This window comes from Haliotis cracherodii, unplaced genomic scaffold (genome assembly GCF_022045235.1).
Source record: "Haliotis cracherodii isolate W230 unplaced genomic scaffold, xgHalCrac1.p SCAF_14, whole genome shotgun sequence".
Classification (NCBI taxonomy): Eukaryota; Metazoa; Mollusca; class Gastropoda; order Lepetellida; family Haliotidae; genus Haliotis; species Haliotis cracherodii.
The window spans coordinates 28,407,324-28,425,761 of NW_027266269.1; the positions used below are offsets into that span (position 1 = coordinate 28,407,324).

Below are 18,438 nucleotides of genomic sequence, written 5' to 3' on the forward strand. Positions count from 1 at the left end.
ATCACAGGATCTCAGTCACTTGATTGTCTGGTCCAAACTTTATTATTTACAGACCGCCGTCATAGAGCTGGGCTATTGCTGCATGTTAAACAACAAACAAAGGAAAAAAAATGATGGACCTATTTTCAGTGAACCGGTGCACAACCTGCCCCGTATGAACATATGAAATGTTAATGTATTCTATTTCTGTATGTTGAATGTACATACAGCTCACATATCACTTGCCTGTCAGATAAACACGACAAGATTAATATCTCTGACATAAACTGTTTTCCTCTTTTGAATGCCGGGAATTTGAAATGGATATGAAAACGATCCTAATCTTGCCTCGACTTATTGCATGTGTCACCAACTGCAATAGCAAAGGGGTTATTGATTGGTTTATATTTCGTAAGGCACACCATGCATTTCAATAAAAGACCTTGAGATGACCGGCCAGACTGGAATGTATTAACTCAGACATCATTGTTCATGTGTGAGTGAGTGAGTTAGTTTCTTCATTTCTTTGAATTGTATACTCCCCAGGGTAAGGTTTGGTTATTTGTTGTTTAACGCCGCACTCAGCAATATTAATTCCAGCTATATGACGGCAGTCTGCAAATAATCGAGTCTGGACCAGACAATCCATTGTTTGACATCATAAGCATCGATCCACACAATTGAGATACGATGAAGCATCATCAAAGTCAGCGAGCCTGACCACCCGATCCTGTTAGTCGCCTCTTACGACAAGCATAGTTGCCTCTTACGACAAGCACAGTCGCCTTTTACGGCAAGCATGGCTTGCTGAAGACCTATTTTACCCCGGATCTTCACGGGTCTACTCCTCCGGGAGCTGAGAATGATTGTTAAGTGCACACTGATCCACTAATGGGGGGAATAATAGCATTTTCAGCATGCCCCTCTTTGGCTGGAAATATTTACAGTATAAATGGCATTATTATTATTATTATTATTATTATTATTATTATTATCACAGCGTGTCAGCTTACTGTGGGAGGAAGGACGATGTGATGCAGGTCTCAGATGTTTACCACTTTGGTGAAACTGACGAGGATGGGTATGATACTGACACACCTAGAAACATAATCAGGGGGAACCGGGATTTCAACCCACAATCATAGGTTTCTGGCTTGCCCCCTACATCTAAGTAAGTGACTGATGGTTACACACAATATTCCAGCAGGTAATTGTCTCATGTTCAGTTTGTGTTGGCTCCAAACAAACAGAAAGTGGCCAGCGGCTTTTTGGAAAAAAAACTAATTGACGCCTGGAACTTGAACTTTTTCATTTCTTTGTTTTATGTTCAACACTGCACACAGCAATATTCCAGCTATATGACAGCGGTCTGTAAATCATCGAGTCTGGACCAGACAATCCATTGTTTGACATCATAAGGATTGATCCACGCAATTGGGATGCGATGACATGCATCAACTAAGTCAGTGAGCCTGACCACCCGATCCCATTAGTCGCCTCTTACGACAAGCATAGTTGCCTTTAGTGGCTAGCATGGGTTGCTGAAGACCTATTCTCAACCTGGATTTTCAAGGGGCAGAACTTTCTATGTCAACTATGTCAACAACTCATACCTTTGAAAGAGACGTTCTCTTCCTTCTCATAGCTGTGTCTCATGCAATTACAGCAAATGGCACATTGTTACAGTCGATGCGTGATACCCCTTCACAATAGTTCCCAACAGGGCAAAGCCCGTGACTGTACAATGTAAAACTAACACCTCTTATCTATTGATTTTGCAGGATAAATCCTGTCATAATTAAAATAAAGCGCCCATGTCGATATTTTGCTTGTTTTATACAGAGACAATACTGATTGAGCCATCACTATTTGACTTGATGGATAACAGATCCCTCGTCCCTATTTTCATATCAATTGAAGCGAAAAAAAATTTCCTAATTAATATTATTCTTTTCTGTTGGTATGTCACACCAGAAAATGATTTTGTGATTTCTATCCCAAATCATCACTAATACCATGTTTAATTTGACAGCCATATTTTGCTAAAGTGATTTTTTTAGTGGTTTGAGTGCATAATAAATCTAGAGTTTTGTCCCTTTCCCTTGGCGCAGACCTTGAAAAATGTACCTTGGAGGAGGTTGATGTTATCTTGTTTACTGTCTACCTACATCTTACTGTGGCAGAAAAAATGAGGGGTCCATCTATAAAACAGTATTGACCACAGGCTAACACAAAACCTGCTCAGGTAGAAAGTTGCCGGTCCAAATTTTGTAAATTGAAGTGAGTGAGTGAGTGAGTTGGGTTTAACGCCGCTTTTAACAATATTCCAGTTATATCGCGGCGTGTCAGCTTAATGTGGGAGGAAAGCCCGAAGTGATGCAGGTCTCAGACGTTTACCACTTCGGTGAAACCCACGAGCACGGGTATGGTGCTGACAAACCTAGAAACATAATCAGGGCGAACCGGGATTCGAACCCACAATCATAGGTTTCTGGCGTGCCCAAGGGACGCAACTCTGCACAGCGAATCGCGGCGCCTTAGACGACTGGGCCACCCGTGCCCCCTGTAAATTGAAGAGATCAACTCTTTGCTGATGATAATAAAATAACAGCTTTGCATTGTTATGCCACACACATACTTAAGCACTGTTGCAGTGCTCAGAGTACATGCTAACGTTTCATACATTTTTCTAAACATTATTGGCATTGGCTACAGTAAGAATATCGAAATGAGTCCCTTAGCGGTTTGTTTGATTGTTGTTTAACGCCGCACTCAGCAATATTCTCACTATATAATCGAGTATGGACCAGCCAATCCAGTGACTGACATCATGAGCATCGATCCACGCAATTGGGATACGATGACATGCATCAACCAAGTCTGTGAGCCTGACCACCCGATCCTTTTAGTCGCCTATTAGTTTAGTCGCCTCTTATGGCAAGCATGGGTTGCTGAAGACCTATTCTTCCCCGGATCTTCACGGGTACCCTTCACTGTAATTGAAGGCCATCATGCCAGCTAATATGAGTTTGAAACAAATTTTTATTCATATATTTCACATGTATGGTTTAAAAAATCAAGATGACCATCGGGCATGCTTTTTCTGAAATTTAACTGCCCCTTACGAAAAAGCCGTTTGGATGATTGGGCTGGCAGGTATTTCCAGTGCTGTAATATGTTGATTTATTTGTTTTGAATATCAGAGCTATTTCCAACGCTGCCACAGGAGGTCTATCTTGACTACTTCATTTAGGAATATCTGAAGATAAACTGATACGACCTAATCTCCCAGAGAGTCAATATTATCAATTCATAATCTGTTTGTTGTAGAGTTTATTACTTGATGACTAAAACGTCACAACATGTCAAGACGACCTGTCAATTCGCTCATTGATCAATATGAAATGGTCCTATCTAAATCTACAAAATCAACTCCGTTATCCAGCCGATCATGTGAACATTGCTAATGTGACTGCGATACAGTGTGTCTAGGTAGAGTCGGCAGTCGGCAGTCGGCAGTCAGCAGTCATAGAAATGTCTCCCACAGCCACACTAATCTCAGTCTGTCACACTGGGAGAGTGATGATCTGTTGATGTTGTAGTTGATGTTGTAGTTGATGCTGTTGTTGATGTGGTAGATGATGTTGTAGTTGATGTTGTAGTTGATGCTGTAGTTGATGTAGTTGATGTTGTAGTTGTTGCTGTTGTTGATGTAGTTTATGTGGTAGTTGATGCTGTAGTTGATGCTTAGTTGATGTGTTAGTTCATGCTGTATTGAAAGCTCCACTATTGTCATGCTGTATTGAAAGCTCCACTATTGTCATGCTGTATTCAAAGCTCCTCTTTCGTCATGCTGTATTCAAAGCTCCACTATTGTCATGCTGTATTCAAAGCTCCTCTTTCGTCATGCTGTATTCAAAGCTCCACTATTGTCATGCTGTATACAAAGTTCCACTGTTGTCATGCTGTATTCAAAGCTCTACTATTGTCATGCTGTATTGAAAGTTCCACTATTTTCATGCTGTATACAAAGTTCCACTGTTGTCATGCTGTATTGAAAGTCCACTACTGTCATGCTGTATTGAAAGTTCACTATTTTCATGCTGTATTGAAAGTTCCAACATTGTCTTGCTGTATTGAAAGTTCCAATATTGTCTTGCTGTATTGAAAGTCCACTACTGTCATGCTGTATTGAAAGTTCACTATTGTCATGCTGTATTGAAAGTTCCAACATTGTCTTGCTGTATTGAAAGTTCCACTATTGTCATGCTGTACTGAAGGCTCCACTATTGTCATACTGTACTGAATTAAGGCTCCACTATTGCCATGCTGTACTGAAAGTTCCACTATTGTCATGCTGTATTCAAAGTTCCACTATTGTCATACTGTATTGAAAGCTCCACTATTGTCATGCTGTACTGAAAGTTCCACTATTGTCATGCTGTATTCAAAGCTTCACTATTGTCATGCTGTACTGAAAGTTCCACTATTGTCATGCTGTATTGAAAGTTAAACAATTGTCATGCTGTACTGAAGGCTCCACTCATGCTGTTTTCAAAGCTCCACTATTGTCATGCTGTATTCAAAGCTCCACTATTGTCATGCTGTATTCAAAGCTCCACTATTGTCCTGCTGTATTGAAAGTTCCACTCTTGTCATGCTGTATTGAAAGCTCCACTATTGTCATGCTGTATTGAAAGTTCCACTCTTGTCATGCTGTATTGAAAGTTCCACTATTGTCATGCTGTATTCAAAGCTCCACTGTTGTCATGCTGTAGTCAAAGCTCCACTATTGTCATGCTGTATTGAAAGTTCCACTATTGTCATGCTGTATTCAAAGCTCCACTATTGTCATGCTGTATTGAAAGTTCCACTATTGTCATGCTGTATTCAAAGCTCCACTATTGTCATGCTGTATTCAAAGCTCCACTATTGTCATGCTGTACTCAAAGCTCCACTGTTGTCATGCTGTATTCAAAGCTCCACTATTGTCATGCTGTATTCAAAGCTCCACTATTGTCATGCTGTTTTCAAAGCTCCACTATTGTCATGCTATCATTAATGCATCACAATTTTGAAATGCTGTCATGACAACTCAATCCCTGTCATGCAGTCTGTCACGAAGTCATGAAAGCTCAATATTGTCAATGTCAATGATGTCATGAAGTTTTGTTTGTTTGCTTGTTGTTTAGTGCCGCACTCAGCAATATTCCAGCTATATGACGGCGGTCTGTAAATAATCGAGTCTGGACCACACAATCCAGTGACTGACAACATGAGCATCGATCCACGCTATTGGGATACGATGACATGCATGAAGTCATGAAATCTCCATTACAGTCATAAAGTCCTGGAACGTCAATATTGACATGAAAGCCCCACAACAGAGATAAAAGCTCCTCTTTTCTTAATGTTAGCTCTACTGTCAATTTTCAAAACTATTTTCCTAACCAGCTAGGCAAAATAAACTTAACTCCCTTGGCAATTTGTCAACAAAAACACAAAACAAATAGAATCTAGGGATTATTATTGATTTGCATTTCTCAAATTACATAATCATCAAGCCTTAGACTTCCTAAATCACCCAAACAAACAACGGGACAAAAAACATCTTATCTTGTGCTACAAGTAAACATGATTTCACCCGTGTAACCACCCATGATAATATCAGGGCGACACTCGACACTGCCGACACTGTACATGAGCAGTGTTTAACCCCTGCTGCTTGTACACACTCATAGGAGTCTGAGGGGCGGTCGGGTGGCCTTGTAGTTAAAGCGTTCACTCATCACGCCAAAGACCCGGATTCGATTCCCGACATGGGTACAATGTGTGAAGCCCATTTCTGGTGCCCCCCGCCGTGATATTGCTGGAATATTGCTAAAAGCCGCGTAAAACCATACTCACTCACTCACTCACTCACTCATAGAAGTCTGAATATTATCAAGGCTAGGGTTCCTGACCATCGATAGTCTTCAACCAAACTGATGAAGTACAGGAATCTTACTGACGATAAGAATTGTGTTATTCTCTTAGGTTTCGCAAGGCCATATGATTTTAATTTTTTGTTTGTGGGGTCCACTGCCCCAACTGACAAGCACTGCTCAAAAAAATAAATTAAACAGAAAAATATTCCGCTAGTAATATAGACCCTCTTATATGAATAAAATTGTGTTTCTTTCTTTGTTTGTTTGATGTTTAATGCCACACACAGCAATATTCCAGCTAAATGACGGCGGTCTGTAAAATATTGATTCTGGACCAGACAATCCAGTGATTGATTTCATGAGCATCGTTCCACACAATTCAGATTGATGACATGTATCAACCAAGTCAGCGAGCCTGACCTCCCGATCCCGTTATTCGCTCTTACGACAAGCATATCGCCTTTTACGACAAGCATATCGCCTTTTACGACAAGCATATCGCCTTTTACGACAAGCATATCGCCTTTTACAACAAGCATGGGTTCCTGAATACCTATTCTACCCTGGATCTTCACGGGCATATAATTCTATATAAATTCCATGTCTACCTATCGTTCATTCAGGAAGTTAGCTCCAGTTTTTATTCCACAGCAGAATGAAATTTATACAAAAAAATAATGACATAGCTGTTTATTTTTAACACTTTGACAAGACCTTGTGTGGAAAAGCTGGAATAAATCCATGAAAAATAAAATTAAATAAGTGTGGCCTAATGATATTACAGAATCTGTCTCCTGTCTCCAAACAAGTCATAACCTCTTGTAACTTAGTAAATACTAGTCTTTGATTGTACGGCATTATCCAGTCTTTTGAGATCCAAGTAAGAAGACAAAGTCAGGGTGTTTCCATGAACTTTTTTGTAGATACACATGGTGACAAACTGTCAGTTTCAGTGAAGATTGAGTAAGTCGGTTTTGAAGACTACTGCAGTTATATCACGGCATGTCAGCTTGATGCTATAAAAAAGTGATGCAGGTGTAAGACAGAATTGTTAACAAACCTAGAAACATAATCACAGAGTACCATGATGACAAATCCACAATCGCTGTATTCTGGCACAGGTCATAAGGTACCTAGGCATTTATTACTCATTCACAGTTCATGCTTGTCAGGCTTTCCATGCATGAAGGAACACAGCATAACGACCTTCCCCTGCAATCTTGTTAAAATCAGATCTTATTTCTCGCTGGCCCTAAACAAAGATCTGAGGACATCCAATTACGGGTCACGTCAGACCGACCTTTCACGAACTCTGACCAACCAATGGAATTACTGACAAGAAGTTGACATTAGCCAATCAGAACACATCTTTCTCGTGCTTTACGGCACTAATTTCAAATTGGCGACTACGCTTCGAAACATATTTTGACAAGTTCTCGCTTAAAAATTTGAAACCTGAACAAAAGAACATTCTGGAATGGCTAATATATGGTCTAGATTGTACAGATTCAGTCGTTAAGCCTGTAACTATCGTTCGGAATACCCTGTTTTAAAGTTTAGAGTAGATTAAAGTTGTGATTAGAAATCACATTCTGACTTGTCACTTTCATGATCTGGTAAGCGACGCTCTGATTGGTCGGATGAAAGGTCGTTCTGACGTGACCCCTATTGGGATGTCCTCAGATCTTTGTTTAGTGATATCGAGAACTAAGATCTGATTTTAAGGAGATTGCCTTCCCCTAAATCTTGTCATATGTTTCGATGACCCTCCCCATGTCCTTGTGTATTTTGTCATGACCCTCCCGGAACAGATAAAATGCAAAAGTGCTTTATATTTTATTATAAAATGTTTAATTTTTTATGACCCTCCCCAAAAGTGTGTATTAATTTTCCATTACCCTCCCCTAGAGACTGTCATATAGTTGGTCACCCTCCCCTAGAGACTGTCATATTGTTGGTGACCCTCCCCTACAGACTGTCATATTGTTGGTCACCCTCCCCTAGAGACTGTCATATTGTTGGTCACCCTCCCCTAGAGACTGTCATATTGTTGGTCACCCTCCCCTAGAGACTGTCATATTGTTGGTCACCCTCCCCTAGAGACTGTCATATTGTTGGTCACCCTCCCCTAGAGACTGTCATATTGTTGGTCACCCTCCCCTAGAGACTGTCATATTGTTGGTCACCCTCCCTTGATTCACCCCCTCCTATGATAAATGACTGGTTCTGTAAACCAACTGGGTCCCCTCTTAAAGTTCAGCCACACAAGCACAGTTGTGGCATTGGCAAACCAAGATTTGTAATCATGGTGAATCTCATTTCTGAACCTTTTATTATATGATCCTGATTTTTGTAACACCTCAACCAGCCCCCACCCCTATCCTCCCTCAAGTCTATCATTCAATTAGATTAATTTATTAATTTACTGAAATGTTATGATTGGCACTGGGTATTGATAGTTTTGTTTGGATATTTGAGTCTGCTTTGGGTATATGAGTTTTCTTCGGGTATTTGAGTCTGCTTTGTGTATATGAGTTTTCTTTGAATATTTGAGTCTGCTTTGAGTATATGAGTTTTCTTTGAATATTTGAGTCTGCTTTGAGTATATGAGTTTTCTTTGAATATTTGAGTCTGCTTTGAGTATATGAGTTTTCTTTGAATACTTGAGTCTGCTTTGAGTATATGAGTTTTCTTTGAAAATTTGAGTCTGCTTTGGGTATATGAGTTTTCTTTGAATATTTGAGTCTGCTTTGGGTATATGAGTTTTCTTTGAATACTTGAGTCTGCTTTGGGTATATGAGTTTTCTTTGAATACTTGAGTCTGCTTTGAGTATATGAGTTTTCTTTGAATATTTGAGTCTGCTTAGGGTACATGAGTTTTCTTTGAATATTTGAGTCTGCTTTGGGTATATGAGTTTTCTTTGAATATTTGAGTCTGCTTTGGGTACATGAGTTTTCTTTGAATATTTGAGTCTGCTTTGAGTATATGAGTTTTCTTTGAATATTTGAGTCTGCTTTGAGTATATGAGTTTTCTTTGAATATTTGAGTCTGCTTAGGGTATATGAGTTTTCTTTGAATATTTGAGTCTGCTCTGAGTATATGAGTTTTCTTTGAATGTTTGAGTCTGCTTTGAGTATATGAGTTTTCTTTGAATGTTTGAGTCTGCTTTGAGTATATGAGTTTTCTTTGAATGTTTGAGTCTGCTTTGAGTATATGAGTTTTCTTTGAATGTTTGAGTCTGCTTTGAGTATATGAGTTTTCTTTGAATATTTGAGTCTGCTTTGAGTATATGAGTTTTCTTTGAATATTCAGTATTTTTACTCTTTGGTCCAATCTATTGGGTTTTGTAAACAAACTGAAAACAAATCTACTTCTATGCTGTTTCAAGTATCTTTTAATTATCATGTGTTCATCTGCAGCCGCAAATGAGTCACATGTAGCATAACCCTAGTCCTTTATGTATAGGATAAAACATGTCCGAGGGTTGTTATGATATTTAAAACCCGCATCCCAAAGGGTTTTCCGAGGGAAAGGGTTTTAAATATCATAACAACTCGAGGGGAATTGTTTTATCTTACTTATTAACTGATTTTGAACCTTAAAACAACATTTATCAACATTTTTATTTTTCGAACATACTTTCCATGAACCTTAGGAAATGGGCGTTGCTGGCATACAGATCTTGAAAAGGACATTCTAAAAAGCAGTGCTGCTTATCAACACCTCTGTAGCTTTGTGGTACACTCACTGGGCTACAGATATGAAGGTTGCGAGTTCGATCCTCGGGAATATAAAGAAAACATTTGTCATTTGATTTTACATTTCATTACATGTTACAATCTGAACGGAAGTTATATTTATAAAATACCCAGGATATTATATAAAATCCCTGGGATATTATAACTAATTATAAAGCAAATATGACTTGAATATCCTATAAAATCCCAGGGACATTACAACATCCCCTGTTTATGAGATTTAACCCGACTGGAGAACAATAGGATGACGTCACCGGAGGTTGATAAGTCTACTTACACAAGGGGAGATGTTACATTCGTTGGGAATGTGACAATCAATAAGCTAGCCCCTCACAGGCAGCTTGGGTAGTATACTCCCCAGGGAGCTGATAATAAAAATTGAGTGCACACTGATCTATTAACCAGGGTAATATTGGAGCTCTTTTTTAATTTTTTTTTACAAATATTTGAGCATCTTGAGCATGCTTTAGGGTTATTATTATTATTTATAATTTTTTCTCTTTTTATTTTTTTTTAATTATTATTATTATCATTATTATTATTATTATTATTATTATTATTATTATTACCAGTTCACCTTCTGCCACCTCCCCCTTGTTTGCGCCATCACAGTAGCGTGTCAACTCCTTGTGGGTAACTGTGTGTACACGCCCCCCTGCCAAGTCGGTCCCAGGAAACAATAGCCTGTCTAACAATGTACTCTAGACAGAGTGTCCATATCTCAGCCACATCAAACAGTCGTGGTGTCGGGGCTTCCCACCAACCACCCAACAATGTAGTACTACAGCTGTGGACGTGCTATCATTACCACTCTGCGCTACATTGTGATATCTGATCTGTATGGTTAATGACATATTGGACACATTTTGAATTCATGAGGAACATGTGTCCATAGGTCTGCAGAAGGACATGTTATTACCTATTCCTTTAACCCTGTACTGAAATAAAGCAATAAAGAATCTAGGAACGTGTGTTCTTCTCATCCTCATGCTTAGCTTTAGAGAGAGCAGGTTGGATGAAACAAAATATAAAGAACCTGACTTTTTGTTGAGAATACAAGTGATAGTTTGTTTGCTTGTTTCTTTGTCGTTTAACGCCGCACTCAGCAATATTCCAGCTATATGACCGTGGTCTTTAGATAATCAAGTCAGGACCAGACAATCCAGTGATTGACATCATAAGCATCGATCCCCGCAGTTGGGATACGCTGACATGCATCAACCATGTCAGCGGGTCTGACCACCCGATCCCGTTATTCGTCACTTACGACAAGCAAAGTCGCAAAGTTAAAACAGTGTGTATACAAATTCAACAGGTCAGAATCAAATGTTGAGATGTGTTTGTGTGCATTGTGTCCAACGAGTATTTGGTAGACCAGGCTAAGGACACATGATAACATCATTTGACTATGTCTAAAACTAAGTGTGCCCTTATTCATTTCCATCAGTATACATGAAAAAGATTCCTGTCATTACAACTTGTTATAATGTCTGGAGTGAGTGAGTAAATATGGTTTTGTGCCGCTTTTAGCAATTAATATTCCAGCAATATCACGGCGGGGGACAGCAGAAATGGGTTACACACATTGTACCCATGTCGGGAATCGAACCCGGGTCTTTGGTGTGACGAGCAAACGCTTTAACCACTAGGCTACCTGACCGCCCCTATAATGTCTGGAAATCAAGTACTGTGACAACAGAGACATAAAGAAGGCCCTGCACTGGCTTTCAGTCAAGTCCAGGATCAACTATGACATTTTTTATCTCACCTACAGATGTCCACAAACCCGAGCACTAGCTTACCTGTCAACACTGGTTAATCCATTCACGTCACAAAGATCACCAACTGGCTATGGATACAGGTCTTTTGGTACAACTGGCCCTTGTCTGTGGAATAATCTTCCTATTCATATCAGACTAACTAAAACTTTTGAATATTTAAGATCTCATAAACACATCTTTTCTGTGAGTTCCATGAGGCAGTTATGTCAGGGAGAAACTAGTCTGGGGCACTGTGCTGCGTAAATTTAGATTCATCCATTAACTGATTGCAATTGTTCAACTGTAGTACTTTGTAGTTGGTTGGTTGGTTGGTTTGTTGTTTAACGCCGCACTCAGCAATATTCCAGCTATATGACGGCGGTCTGTAAATAATGGGAGTCTGGACCAGACAATCCAGTGATGGCTATCTTGAGCATCGATCCACGCAATTGGGATCGATTACATGCATCAAACAAGTCAGCGAGCCTGACCACCTGATCCTGTTAGTCGTCTTTTACGACAAGCATAGTCAATATTCCAACAATATCACATCTGGGGATACCAGAAATGGGCTTCACACATTGTACCCGTGTGGAGAATCCAATCCAAGTTTTCGGCGTGATGAAATGATATTATCCCGATTAACACTGTTACGTTGTATTCAAGTCTCTGTAGATAACCCATTTCTCAAGCGCCATGCAACTTTACCAAAAATTTCAAATTAAACATTTGTAGGCTGCAAGGAGTAAAAAACTCTCTCCTGATTTACAATGAAGTCACGCAGGCTTAACACATCCACTCAATCACCAAACACACATAATGAAATATATGCATGTCAATTCACAGCAGCCACTGTCCTGAGAGACATTCTGTAAGTATGTCAGAGACTTTCTTTAGCCTTCTATTGTGTGTGTTGATGAGTATTGTTGAACACATAGCAGAGTGGTATCAGATCACATGCACAGTCACTGGTACTGTCTGCTTTGCCATGGGAGTAAGACACAATCTACTGATAAAATCGTAATCCCTGCTGATATAGTATTACAGGTGACTGAGTATTGTGATTGTTGGGAGTTCCACTTTGTACAGTCAGTTGAACCACAGACCCTGTCCTTCAGGAATCAGGTTCAGTGGCCCCAGCACCTGGACGCTTTATCACCTTTCATTCACTGACATTGGGCATCCAATTTAGGGGCACGGACATTGGACATCCAGGTTAAGGGCACAGACATTGGACATCCAGGTTAGGGGCACAGACACTGGACATCCAGGTTAGGGGCACGGACACTGAACATCCAGATTAGGGGCACGGACACTGGACATCCATCTTAGAGGTACGGACACTGGACATCCAGGTTAGGTCCACAGACACTGGACATCAAGGTTAGGGGCACGGACACTGGACATCCAGAATAAGGGCACGGACACTGGATATCCAGATTAAGGGCTCGGACACTGGATATCCAGATTAAGGGCTCGGACACTGGACATCCAGATTAAGGACACGGACACTGGACATCCAGATTAAGGGCATGGACACTGGACATCCAGATTAAGGGCACGGACACTGGACATCCAGGTTAGGTGCATGGACACTGGACATCCAGGTTAGGGGCATGGACACTGGACATCCAGATTAAGGGCACAGACACTGGACATCCAGGTGAAGGGCAATGATACACCCAGACATCTCTAATCTTGAAACCTGCAAACAAGTGGCATCTATAACATCCAAACACTGTGGCCTGCAGTCCAACTGATGGAGCCAGACAACAGGAGGGGGCTTCTCATGGATGCTCCCTTGAACAGGTATGCTTGAATAGCATCCCTTCTGAGTGATATCCTTCCTGGATTAAGTACTGGGGACCTATACTGTCCCTGAACCCAGACACTAGCGCCAGCTATGTTTCAGCTATACTATGGTGTAGGTGTGAAACGATACATCGGTAGACCAGTGCATCATAAGTTTTCATGTGACAATATGATGCATGATACGGTTTTTTCTGTATCGATACAAGACGATACACTTAAATACTACTACTCGTTTAATGACTCCTGGCATTTTTGTCAGTTCACTACTAAAAATAGCCACGTAAATGAAGATGTATCTACAGGTAGCTTTTCCTTTTGAACCTGCTCTGAAATATTTATTGTCTGTAAGTTTCCATGCGATCTGACGTAAAAATGCGTATCACTATACGTATCATATCGTGACCTTGCCGTATCGTTTCACCCCTACCATGGTGGAAAACCACTGGTTGATGGCATGAGCAACAATCCACATAAGCTAGATACAAGTCACATGATTTGCCTGGTCTAACAGTGTAACCTGATCCCCGTATCGGCTCTTCTGACATGCATGGGAATCTTTGACGCATGTTCACTGGAACCCCTCACTTATAACCAACACCAGACAACACGACAACAATGGGAGACAACTCACCACCAGCTGCTTGACCTCGTCCGCATGTTGTTTCTTCAGGTCGTCAATCTCCGTGCGGTGAGTCTCCTGGAGGGCGTTCACCTGTGACTCGTGGACCTTCTGCAGGTCTGCACACAAACATCACCATTTGGTGAGGTGAGGTGAGGTGAGGTGAGGTGAGGTGAGGTGAGGTGAGGTGAGGTGAGGCGAAATGGGGTTTAACATCGCGTCCAAGATTATTGCACTTATATAACGGCGTGCATGTACATGTATGTGGCTGCTTGTACTAGTCCGGACTGATGCCGATTTATAGTGCTAGCACACTGAGATACCATGCCACAGTTTAACATGAATACCATCACTCAGACACAGTATACTGACTCCGAGCCGACCAGTCCTTGTTTTAGCCCCTTAATGCCGAGCGCCAGACAGGGTAACAACAAGTACCATCTTTTAACATCTTTTGATCTGACGCGGCCGGTGATCAAACCCTGGACCTTCCGCTCTCCGGGCGGACGCTCTACCACTAGACCACGGAGGCGGTCACCACCATTTCGTAATACTATAGACAACACTATCATACAGTGTATAGTCGTAGGTGCTGCAGCGGTTGAAACTAACATTTTTAGTCCACTAGTCCTTATAATAATAATATATAGCAAAGCCCTTAAAAATGGCACATTTCTACTAGTCCTTATGATAACTTAACTACTGGGCAGTTTGGCAAGGACTACAGGACTGGTGCCAATTTCTAACGCTATGCTGTACTTTACAATAACAGTAAACTACAGTCATAACAAACTCAAATGTACCACAAATAGACAACATTACAGCAAATGTCCTGGACCCAAAATAAAGTTCGTAATATCTGTCAATTTCATTATAAGTGTGTTCGTTGTAAACATATTTGCCTGTATAGACAACATTACAGCAAATGTCCTGGACCCAAAATAAAGTTCGTATTATCTGTCAATTTCATTATAAGTGTGTTCATTATAAACATATTTGCCTGTATAGACAACATTACAGCAAATGTCCTGGACCCAAAATAAAGTTCGTATTATCTGTCAATTTCATTATAAGTGTGTTCGTTATAAACATATTTGACTGTACATGGTTTAACTTTCTTTGCCCCAGTTTTTGGCCCCAGTTAGCTGTATCTGCTAAATCACTATTGTACATAACTAAGTCTAGATTGAGCAAACCCATGACATTATGAGTAATATCCCCCATCTTAGTATTATGGGGATTAGCCAATCACTGAGTGTCACCATCCGATGTTGCCTTTTACGTCAAGCACTATGTGCGTTCATGGTAGTTAGTTGGTGGTGTTCTCACCCCGTTTCGCCTCATCGATGGCTATCTTCCTGTCTTCAACCTCCTGGGTCAGCTGGGTGATTCGATGCTGCAACACAATGAATTTACCACTTCAACCAAGTCAAAAACAATGAATGTACAAGCACAACGATTCAGTCAATTCATGTACAATGATTCAGTCAATCCATGTACAACGATTCAGTCAATCCATGTACAACGATTCAGTCAATCCATGTACAATGATTCAGTCAATCAATGTACAACCACATCAATTCTGTTAATCCATGTACAACCACATCGATTCAGTCAATCCATGTACAACGATTCAGTCAATCCATATACAACGATTCAGTCAATCCATGTACAACGATTCAGTCAATCCATGTACAATGATTCAGTCAATCCATGTACAACCACATGAATTCTGTTAATCCATGTACAACCACATCGATTCAGTCAATCCATATACAACGATTCAGTCAATCCATGTACAACCACATGAATTCTATTAATCCATGTACAACCACATGAATTCTGTTAATCCATGTACAACCACATGAATTCTGTTAATCCATGTACAACGATTCAGTCAATCCATGTACAACCACATGAATTCTGTTAATCCATGTACAATCACATGGATTCAGTCAACACCATGCTAAGTCATTCAACAGTCAGCACATATCTTAATCATAAGAGACTTACATCACAACCATCGTATTTCAAAAGTAGGCCAAAAACAGAAATCAAAAGCTAAAGTCACAAAAATCTCAGTTACATAAAAGAATACTGACACAACTAACATCTTTTGTTTCAATGGATTTCTCAGTTTCTCATTAAAATAGTCTAATTGTCTTTTGGTTTGGTTTTCTCAAACACCTTACCTCCAGAACTGGATCACCCTGACCACCTGATCCCGTTAGTCGCCTCTTACGACAAGCATAGTCGCTTTTTACAGCAAGCATGGGTTGCTGAAGACCTATTCTACCCCGGAATCTTTACGGGGCAATTCAGATGGAGAAAAGTATATATTAACATGTATATACAACAGACAGTGTGTAATCAAGCATGTGATGTTAGCTATAGTGTCTACATATATATATATGTGCTACAGGGAATATGTATAAATGTAAATGTAAGTTCAAACTAGATAAACCCTTTCTTTGATGAGAGAGTGAGTGAGTGAGTATGGTTTTACACCGCTTTTAGCAATATTCCAGCAATATCACGGACACCAGAGAAATGGGCTTCACACATTGTACCCATGTCGGGAATCGAACCCGGGTCTTCGGCGTGACGAGAGAACGCTTTAACCACTAGGCTACAGACCGCCCCTGTGTTTGATGAAGTAAGATAAATTTACATTAAACCAAATTCCTAGTTAATTGAGCTAAATACATTTATAATGCTTGTGTTGAAAGAAACTTATTATCCAATGTTTAACAGCTAGTCTGTATTATTATATTCGGTACACAAAGGCCTGTGGCCTACACATATTGAATGAAACAAACTGAAACTGTATAATCCCAGAAAATTAAAGAGACAGTCACGCCTATACTAATGTTGTTTTGATTACAATGTTGACTAATTGTTCCAACATCAGGACTCGAACATGTGCATAATTTGTTTACAAACCTTTTCTTATAAATAAAAACTCATTAACATTGTTATATTGATACTTGAGAGAATAATAACAACAATGAATGAAGGAGTTTCAGGGATTCTACATATTCCAATCTGACAGATTCCCTGATTCGACATTTTCACTGATTTGACATATTCCCAGTTTTGACATTTTCCCTGATTTGACATATACCCTGATTTGACATAATCCCAGTTTTGACATTTTCCCTGATTTGACATATACCCTGACATTTTCCCTGATTTGAAATATTCCCTGACATTTTCCCTGATTTGACATACTCCCCGACATTTTCCCTGATTTGACATATTGCCTGGTTTGACATATTCCCAGTTTGGACATAATCCCAGATTTGGCACTTCTCCCAATTTAACATTTTCCCTGATTTGACATATTCCCTGATTTAACAGATTCCCTGATTTGACAGATTCCCTGATTTGACATATTCCCTGATTTGACATATTCCCTGTAACAATACAGAAACTGTGTTAGGGAAAAGCAAGAAGCATGATACAGTGTTGCAGTGTTACAGTGTTACAGTGTTACAGTGTTACAGATAGATATTCTCTGAAATGAAGACAGTGAATAAAACATCCATGTAAAGCACTTTCTAATCTTAATTGCCTCCAGTTAATTAAAAATGACATTAAGAATGTATATGTCCTTACCTACGGTTCATCCTTGTATCTGTACACAGGTCTTGTAAAAATAAACTGGTGTACCAGACGATCTTATTTACAGCAGTGCTCAAGTGTTTATTTCAAACAGAACATATCTTGAAATGAGGATGTTTAAGATAAATTGGAAGTCATTCTTTACAAAATGGACTCGATAGAACACGTTCCAGGGCAAGGTCTGGCAACACCCAATTGTTAACTGCAATAGGTATTCTGTTAAAACAAGATTCACTATTCTCTGTCTGACTGCCTATCTTAAGTCCTATACCTTAGAAAGGTCAGGTGAAAAGGGTTTAATTTCGCATCTAAGATTATTGCACATATATAGTGACGTGTATGCACGTGTGTGTGGCTGCTTCTACTAGTCCGAACTAATACCGAATTGATAGTGCTAGTCCACTGAGATACCATGCTGCAGTTTAACATGAATATCCCACACAGACACAGTATACTGACTCCGAGCCGACCAGTCCTTGTTTTATCCGCTTAATGCCGAGCGCCAGGCAGGGTAAAAACAAGGACATCTTTTAATGTCTTCTGGTATGACATGGTCAGAGACTGAACCCTGGACTTTCCACTCTCCGGGTGGACATTCTACCATAAGACCACTAGACCACGGAGGGAGTCAGATCCTAAGCAAGCCATCATTATAATACAGACTCCTTACTTGGAAGAAGCCATGAACAGGCTAACCCTGTGTATAAGTTGAGTGAGTGAGTGACTTGGGTTCAACACTGCTTTGAACAGTATTCCAGTAATATCACAGTGTATCAGCTAAATGTGGGAGGACGGCCCAAAGTGATGCATGTCTCAGATGAAACCAAAAGGCACTGGTATGGTGCTGACAAACCTAGAAACATAATCAGGGTGAATTGGGATTCAAACCCACGATCATAGGTTTCTGCTGTGCCGAAGAGATGCAACCCATACACTTAAAAAGTCCCAAGTGAAAGAA

The 18,438-nt window shown here is 40.1% G+C and overlaps 1 protein-coding gene across 1 annotated transcript in view; it reads right to left on the reverse strand.

Annotated features, from left to right (window-relative positions):
* The window catches only part of LOC139461159 (putative leucine-rich repeat-containing protein DDB_G0290503), a 123,797-nt gene that overhangs the window by 86,506 nt on the left and 18,853 nt on the right, over window positions 1-18,438 (reverse strand). Inside the window, exons 10-11 of the mRNA XM_071242722.1 lie at window positions 15,186-15,252; window positions 13,869-13,975 (exon numbers count right to left, since the gene is read on the reverse strand). Of these exons, the coding sequence (XP_071098823.1) occupies window positions 13,869-13,975; window positions 15,186-15,252 (174 nt within the window). The remainder of the gene's footprint in view (window positions 1-13,868; window positions 13,976-15,185; window positions 15,253-18,438) is intronic.